Source organism: Benincasa hispida, chromosome 4, assembly GCF_027475165.1.
Source record: "Benincasa hispida cultivar pf3 chromosome 4, pf3_genome.v1.1, whole genome shotgun sequence".
Lineage (NCBI taxonomy): Eukaryota > Viridiplantae > Streptophyta > Magnoliopsida > Cucurbitales > Cucurbitaceae > Benincasa > Benincasa hispida.
Genome location: NC_143481.1, coordinates 19,647,866 through 19,656,965, shown reverse-complemented (window position 1 = coordinate 19,656,965; position 9,100 = coordinate 19,647,866). Strand labels below are relative to the sequence as shown.

The window sequence follows — 9,100 nt, the reverse complement described above, 5'->3', positions numbered from 1 at the left end:
TAGTATAAAAAAATATTGTACCAAAATGAGAAGATTGTATTTTTAGTACGATAAAAAGAAACAACAAAATCCTAAAAGAAATATAAATTAAAAAGGAGATCAAATTCTACTCATCGGGCAGTCTTCAATCAAAATCTACAAACATAGAAACTAACTCATATGCAACAAAACTAGAAGATTCTAATTCTTTAATTTAAACACGTAATTAAATATGAAAATCAAGACTTAGAATAATTAATATTAACATAATTTGAAATTTTCTTCATTGACATTTTCCTCCGCCCTTAAATTAACCCGATAATGTCTCCAATTTTTTTTAGTACAAGATGTTGACTTCCTAACTAACTATGGAGTCTTAGCATTCTTTTATTATATTAATATTAATTTTTAGTTCAAAATTCCAAATGATTCCTTCCGAGAATCCAACTCGATTTTATTTTATCTTTTCGTTCGTATTTTAGGATCCGTTTGAATTGACTCGAGAAAAAATATTTTTAAAAAAATTCATTTTTATTTAAACACTTTTGACTTATTGTAAATTTTTTGTTTCAAAATGACTTATTTTCTAAATTAAATATTTGAAAATGAATTTCAGACACTTCCTTAATCTTATTGATTACTCAAGACATTTTCATATTTTGAAAAAGTATTCAAATATAATTTTTTAGGCAAGTCATAAGATTTTTTTCAAAGAATGTCATCAACTAAATTTATAGAAAAATCTATAGAAAATATTTCAATTGACGCTCATATGATAATAACTGTTAACTACTTCAGCCATTAACGTTTTTCTGTTTGCTTTATAGTCCACTTTTTTAAAAATAAAATATTACCCTTTTTTTTTTTGGTAATATGAAACTTAATAAAAAAAAAATGAATTTGGCCAAAGCAATTATATGATCAAAGAAGGGGAAAATACCCCTTTTCATGTCATTTATGCACAAACCTTCGTGAATAATCACAACAATCCAGTCAAATTTCTACTTTACAACGAAATTCAAAACTCAATAGAACATATTGAAAGAATAAAATTGGAAAAAGGAAAAAAAAAACAAAACTCAGGTAACTTTTTCACGTTCTTTTTAAAAAAGAAAAAACTTTTTAGCGGATTACAAGTTCAAACGTAACAGACAAAGCTCGGAACTATCCTACCGTTGAAACGGTCAGTGGAAGCAGAGCCGGGCCCATGGGTCCATCACCCGCTGGGACCCACAGCAATTGACCCGGTTCAACAAATGGATTCCACAACCGAGTCGACTCGCCCGAGTTCGCTTTCATCTCCACCATTATCATCCTCTTCTCCTCTTTCATCCTCTTCTTTTCCGCCAGTTTCCCTTTCGTAATTTTCACCAATTCCCAAAATTCCTCGTTCTTCCCTCTGTTCACAAACAACACACTCAGTTTCCTTCTGCAATTTTCCAACCGTGTCATAATACCCACCAACTCGGTCAACTCGTCCAGACTCAAGCTCTCGACTCTGTCTCCGATTTCCTTAACTCGGACCCAAATCTCCCTCTGAACCAATCTGTAATTCTCAAGAACCAATCTCACCACCTCGTAAACCAAGTCCTTCTTCTGAAGATACAGCGATTCCGGAACTTCGCAAATTCGTTCCACAAAACCCACAAGAACTTCCAATTCCTCCGGTACATCAATCTTCCTCTTCCTCTGTTCTTCGACAATTTCGCAATTTCTTGAACGGAAATACAGAATTCGGTCCAATTTCCTGTCGACAATCACGTTAGACTCCACAACCCCGGCATACCATCTCACCCAAGACGACAAGTCGTTCATCTCCGAGTCCGATACGTCGCGAAACGTGGACAAGTTGAGAAAATTTCGCCCTCCGTAACAGGGGAAATACGCTACCTGATCCCTCAGATTGAACGGACCTCGAATTACAATTATATGCAGAGTGAAAAGCGATTTCATAGCCACGGCGGCGCTGGAGGTCGTATGAAGCCGCTCCATCAGGGCTTCGATGCAGGCGAATGCAGTGGAGGAACGGAAGTCATTCCCAAGGGCTAGAACGGCGGCGACTCGGGCGTCGGAAGGTGGGTTTCGTGAACCATGGGTGGTGGCTCGGACGACGGCGACCTTGATGGAAGATGAACGGCGAGGAATCGATAAAGTAGCTTTGATTATTGAGGCCTTGTCTTTGAGAGCGTGCGTGAGATTCTTGAGCTTCTTGTTTTGGTCTATGGCCATCGCATATTTTTCATACGAAGTCACACAGACGGAGGCTAAATTGATATAAATCACAAACTTGACTAATTTTATTATAATCTGGAAGGCAAAAAAGTTAAAAGGGAATTAAAAAGAAAAAAGAATTTAATCAATCATTCACACTAATGAATGATTGCAAAAAAGAAACGCGGTAACCAATGTTGTATTTTTTTAAAAATGCTTTTCTTCGTTGGGTCATTCTTCTCTATGTTGAGAAGTTTAATAGTAATTTCCAGAATTATTGGTCAATTTGTCGGCAACACAATTACGATTACTTTTATAGCTTCTCTATTTTCTTTAATTAGATACTATAATACTAATAATTGAAATACATAAGTAGTAATTGGATTCTTTTCTCACATACATATTAATCCGAAACTATAGCCATACCCATTGGGTATTCAATAGTTTCATATTGTGGTTTTTGTATTACACAATTATTGTGTTCTTCTTTTCTATAAACTCCAAGTGGTGCAGCAACTTTAAATTTCATAAACATGGGATCTAAATTCACTTATCTCGGTTTGTTACTTTATTTAATCAAATTGGTGTCAATTTCATATTTATCACTCAAGTTTCTCTTTAAGATTGAATTAGATTAGATAACATTTTTTAGATTTCACTCAATTGTTTGGATTGTAAATTTTTTGAAAATAAGTCGTCAAATAATGAATCCAACTCGACCCAATCATGAAACATTTGAGTTCCTGGTCATTTATTTAAATTTGTATTCTAAAAATAAGAAAATATTAATATATAAAAATTTTATTTAATTGGGTTCATATATTGAATTATGACTAGCAACTTAATTTTAATTTATATCATGAAACTTTTCTTTTCTAACTGCTAAAAAATTTGTTTTTGGGAGTTTGTTGAGAACAAATTAACTTAAAAAATTCATCAAATTAAGTACAATAATTGGTAAAAATAACATACTTTTTAAAATTAATAATAAGTTCGGGTTCATTGAAATTCGTTCGAGTTATTTTAGCTGAACTAGTGAACCAACCCAATTCAAATGAATTGATAATCTAACTAAAACCATATCGATTGAGTTGAGTTGGTCTTGTTTTTTAGTCACATCCAATTTTTTAAACGCCCCAAATTATTATTTTGAAACAACATGATAGAACAATAAACTAGCACGAAAACAAAAAATGTTAGATAAAATAGCATCCAAAAGAGTTATAAAATAAGACTCTAAGGGGGCGTTTAGTGCGTAGGTTTGGAATGCTAAACATGTGGGTTAAAGCTTGAGAATGAAAGACATATTTATAAATTTTGAGTTTGTGAAATATTTTCTTGTATTTAATTAGTTGTTAGATTTTAGATTAGTTCCAACTTGTCATCTTAATTATTTTAACATAGTCAAGTTTAAAATAATCTAAAAAATTTAGAAGAATTTTTTTTTTTTGAATTTTGAAATATAGATTTGACTAAGATTATATTTATTTAATTTATTGTTTTATAATTTAATATTTTGATTTTATTAGGTTTTGAAATAAAAATGTTATACAAACATTTGTCTCTTTTACCCATTTAAATTGGGTTCTCTACCCATATAATTTAAATAAATATACTTAATTACGCAACAAATCGAGTTCAACTTACTTTTTACCCCTCCTTACTATTAAATTTTTATTAAAAATGTGTATATAATAATAAGAAGAAAAAAACATATAAGAGATGCTTCTTCTAGTGATCAATTTATAGTTAGGAGAAGTAGAAAAAAAAATAATAAAGTAAATCTCCTAAAATAAAGGAAACATATAAACAAAGGTAAGAGAGCGAATTAAAAAAGATAATCTAATAAATAATAATAATTAAAAAGAAAAAACTCCAAATGAAAAAAAAATAGAAGAATGAGAGTTTGTTTAAAAAAATTTATTATCATTAAACTAAGGTCTTGTTTGGAATTAATTAGAAAAATTTTTATTTAAAGACTATTGATTTAAAACAAAAATACATGTGTTTGACAATTCTTTCTTAGAAGTATTTTTATATAAGTTTGTTTGGTTTGTTATATACTAAAAATATTTTTATTAATGTTTTCCAAAGTTGATCGATGGTAGTCAAAGTTTGGCCAGAGTCAGTGGTCGGAAGTTTGCCGCCAGGGGTCACCAAACGTGTGGTCAAAAATGACCGATGGTGGTCAAAGTTTGGCTACAGTCGGTGGCTGGAAGTCCATCGATAGGAGCCAAAAGTCCATCAATAGGGTCGCCGAAAGTCCGCTGGTAGGGTTGCCGGAAGTGGTGATCGAAGGTGGCCGGCATTGGTCGTCGGAGGTGGTGGTCAGTGCTAGCTTATAGTAGCCGCTAAGGTGGTGTCTGGAAGTTGGCCGACAAACTTCCTAAATTAAATTAGGAAAAAAAAAGTGTAACTCGTAAGTTTAAATAATGTTTACTATTCAAACCCATGAAAAAAGAGTAGGAAGCCTTGACTTCCTAAACCACCCTTGTTTCAAATAAGGGTTGGACTTAAGATGTCTAATCGATCTCAAGTCTAATCCTTGAAAGAAACATCCTCTAATGGATTAGCAAACGCTTGTTGAGCAAGACATTTCGTTACTTTCACGATGACAAAATTGAAACTCTTAAAAGATGCTCTAAATCATGTGCAGAAGGTTGAAAAACACGATAAAGAGGTCTGCTTCTAAAACCAAGTGAAACTGGAATTTGGACATTGATTCAATTCCTATCTTTACCAAATTGATTGATTTTGTTTAATTCTCAGCGTTGGTTGGGCCAAAAATCGAAGAAACCAAATGAACTGACGGAACTGGTTGTACCTCTAATCAAGAACCAAAACATTGAATAGAGAAGAAATTAACAAGTTAATGTAAATTTTATACATATGCTAACCTCTACCCGCATATTTATCCTACTTTACATAATGTTAACTTATTTTTGTTTGACTACAATGTTACATAACTTAAACTTATGACATACCTTTTTATAAAATAATAAGCTCACGAACATAATGTTTACGTCCGTTCAAAATACCGAATTCTTAATTTTACGAAAATGTTGATGAAAATATAGATGTCAATGAATATTTTTTAAAAAAATTATAAAGATAAATATTTTTTAAAAAATTAATCATGTTAACAAATCTGTTATTTATATTATATTTATATTGATAATATTTTATTGCTTCTTTTTTATGTTTCATGAACTCTTTTAGGATAAATAAAGAAATATTAATTCTCCTCTTATGTTGATGTCGAATTCATGAAAATATGATAATATGGATAGAAATATTGACATGAAAAATAGAACATTGGTCCGGCATTCATCCTTGTCTTGTGTTGATTGCACTAAAATGCCTTCTAAAAGACGTGTCTAAAACCATACAAAACTTTTAAAATTTGTCGCTCTATTTCTTTCTATTAGTTATTGCCAAAGAAGCATTGAAGATTTGTGATTCTATCCCTAAAAGACGAAGAAGAAAAAAAAAAACCGTAAAGAAAAAAGAAAGAAAGATTCTATCCGTTATATTAGTACCTGAAATTTTACATTCCTAAAGTTGGGCCGATTTGCATGAAAAGATCCAACTCATCATTGTTTTGGAATATAGAATTTAATTTACTTTTTCCAAACAAAATTTTCTAACCTTTTATTTCCGTCACCGATTCTTTTTCTACGTAAACTTTCATTCATAGTTATCGTCTATTGCATGATGTTGAAAGAAGAAGAAAACAACTTTGTTTTTCTTATTGTTGTTATTTTCGAAGGCGAAATCTAAAAGAAGAAGATAGATAGAGCTTTAAAGAGAAAAAAAGAACGAGTAAGATGAAAATGAAATATTAAAACAAAGTTTTAAAATACATATAAAACCTTATTTTAAAAAACCAAGTCAAATAATATATTAGCTCACTTTTTAAGTTAATCTATCAAATTAACCACATATAACATCTTAGAGGAAAATGGAAAGAAATTTTAGACGTCTTCTATAGGCCACAAATTTAAAACTAGATTTTACTAAGTTTATAATAGAGTAAAATAAAAATATAAGTAGACATGAACATAATTCAACTAATTAAAATATATACCAATTTCAAAATTTAAATATCCATACACATTATACTCGAACAAAATCCAAAATAACCTAAAGTTTTAGGTAAATTAGTTTTATATCTACCATTCTGCTTACATCTAATTTTCAACTAATAACCATTCATTTGTACATTATGTAAATACTTTGTCCTAATTTATTAACAAAATATCACACTTTCCAACCCCCACCCCCAAAAAAATAACAAAAAAATAAAAATAAAAATAAAAACAAAAACAAAAACAAAAGTGAATGCTTCCTCTATACATTGTCTGCGCCATGCGCCAATCAAATGGGATCGATCATCAATCAATCAACCAACGGCTTTTGACCATTTTACCCTTTTTCCCAATAAAAAATTGACCTTCAATCATTTACGGTTTTTTTTTTTTTTTTTTTTTTTTTTTTAAATATTTCTTTACAAAATAATTTTAAAAAAAACACAGACACACACAAAAGCCCAAAACGGCCCAAGTGTTCAGAAACCCAACCCACAGCCGTGAGCCGCCTACGTTATTGTTGACTTTGACCATCCCCATCAGGCCGCAACCGTGCGAACGGCCGTCCACCGCCGTCTCCATTCACATCCTTTCTCGAACCCTCCCTTCTGAACAACGGCGTCGCCGCCGGTAACAATGTCCGCCACTCCGACCGCCCACTTCGGCTCCGATTTCCCACAAACCCAGTCTTCCCCAACTCACTTCGGTACCCCTGTCTCGAACTCTGCACCCTCGGAAACGCCACGCAGCTCCTCGCCCGATTCAAATTCGAATTCAACAGCTCACTTCTCACCTCCTCCGGCAATCTCAACGTATACCTCTCGTAATCCTCTCCCCGTTGAGTCAGCGAGTGACCCGTCGAGTGGGACCGTGGAAACAATCCGCTCAATCTCCATCCCGACGATCGCGACCGAATTGGACCGTTCCGATTCAATCCCTGATTTGGGGTTATCAAACTCACATCCTGACCTTGATTCCCCTCCGGAATTCGAACAACCACCTGACTAATTTCGGATCCAGTCACTCGATTCCCTTCATCGCGTCCAACCCCGTCGATTACCGAATCGGAATTGAGCAGAGCAGCGAAGGATATATCGCCGGGTTTGGGGACAAGGCTGGCACGGCAAACAGGGCAAGTGGAGTGAGAAACCAACCAAGCGTCGATGCAATCGGAGTGGAAGACATGGCTGCATTTCGGCAATAAACGCAGCGTATCATCATCTTCGAATTCAGATAAACAAATGGCGCACTCCAACGAGCCTTTCCCAATTTTCAGATCTTTGACGTTGGAGTACACAAAAGTGGGGAAAGTAGCTATAACAGCCGCGTCGAGACCACGCGCCGCCCTTCTGGATCGGGCGTTGGTTCCATCTTGGGTAGTAGAGAGGAGGAGACGGCCGCCGAAGCGTTGGTCGGTGCACTGGCGGGTGTAGACAGAGAGGACGGCGAGGACGATGAAAAAACAAACGAGAACAATCAAAACGACAGCCATTCGTTTGCTGATGGTCTGTTTGAAAGGGTACATATCTGGGGGTGCGCCGGATTGGGCGGCGGATAGAGAGATTTGGGAGAGGAGAATGAAATGGATGAGGACATGATTGAGGAAGGAGAAGGATGGAGAGGTCATGGGGAAAAAGCAAGAAGAAGAACAGAGGAGGAGGAAGAAAAAAACAGAGAGATGGAAGTGGAAGGTATATAATGAAATAGAGAAAAAGGGGATTAAGTTAAAAAAATGGTGAATAGGTGAAGTGAAGAATGAAGAAGAGGAAAATGTTGTTCCGTTGGTGAAAATAAAAGAGGGAAAAAGGAGGAAGAAATGAAGGTTTTGGATTTGTGTTTTATGTGTTGACTGAGAGAGATAAGATACCGAATCCCGGCCAAGTCCAAGTCAATGGCGGCATATATTTATATGTTAAGGATTAAAATTACACACAACGTGTTTATGTGTAATATATATTTAAATGTAAGTTTGGGGATTTGGTGAGGGAGGAGGACGCATCATCGCTGGAGGAAAAGGAATTTGGTCGCTAAGTTTGTTTATTTCAATGTCACATCGGACTCCTCTCAACAACAATTTCATTCCCCTAATCTTGCTTGCACAAAAAAAAAAAAAAAAAAAAAGTACATAATCGAAAACAAAAGGGGCATATCCATAATATAACGAAATTCGGGCCAAATTTAATCTAGAGAAGAGGGTGACTTGAGCCTTTATCCAACCCGATGTGAAGTGATTTAGGCATTAGAGACATTATAGCTCTAAGGAACCTATTTACTTCTTGCACGGATCACTCTTTGATTTAAGCATTAGAGATATCGGTGCATAAATCTTAGATCTTATCTTCCCTTTATCAAATAAGTTTACCTTTCCTCCGCCTCAATTTTGATATCAATAATAGTTATTATTGTTTAATGCTTACAACTCCAATATAGAGACGAGAGGAACCAAAACTCGCTTGACATAAAATATATACTTCCAATCAAAAGGAAGGTTCATATCTCTGTTTTCGAGATCAATAGTACAAGTTTTATGTTAGTTCAACTATATTTATTTTTTACACCTTCACTTATTGTTGAACATTAAAGAAATAATTGTCATTATAATAATAATAGAGATAAGAGGGAGGGACCATAAGGTCCATTGTTAATCATATCATTGAATTTTAGTTCGACACATAAATCAATATATGACTAAAGACAACATATATATTCCTATGTATGTCTATTATATATATAGACATTAAGACATGGAAAATTATTTTAAATGATATAATTGTTGAAAATATTTATAAATAATAGTAAAATATCAAAATTTATCTACGATA

General features: G+C 33.7%; 2 protein-coding genes across 2 annotated transcripts; both read right to left on the bottom strand.

Annotated features, from left to right (window-relative positions):
• Positions 1-897: 897 nt before the first annotated feature.
• LOC120074972 (putative clathrin assembly protein At4g40080) lies at positions 898-2,494 on the bottom strand. The gene has a single exon (XM_039028094.2). The coding sequence runs from the start codon at positions 2,206-2,208 to the stop codon at positions 1,144-1,146; it is 1,065 nt and encodes a 354-aa protein (XP_038884022.1). The 5' UTR covers positions 2,209-2,494; the 3' UTR covers positions 898-1,143.
• Positions 2,495-6,384: 3,890 nt separating this feature from the next.
• LOC120075160 (RING-H2 finger protein ATL34-like) lies at positions 6,385-8,323 on the bottom strand. The gene has a single exon (XM_039028342.2). The coding sequence runs from the start codon at positions 7,903-7,905 to the stop codon at positions 6,793-6,795; it is 1,113 nt and encodes a 370-aa protein (XP_038884270.1). The 5' UTR covers positions 7,906-8,323; the 3' UTR covers positions 6,385-6,792.
• Between the last annotated feature and the right edge of the window lie 777 nt (positions 8,324-9,100).

Bases quoted from the DNA above. Each gene is read 5' to 3' on its own strand.
- LOC120074972 (XM_039028094.2), bottom strand. From the start codon at position 2,208: ATGGCCATAGACCAAAACAAGAAGCTCAAGAATCTCACGCACGCTCTC.
- LOC120075160 (XM_039028342.2), bottom strand. From the start codon at position 7,905: ATGACCTCTCCATCCTTCTCCTTCCTCAATCATGTCCTCATCCATTTC.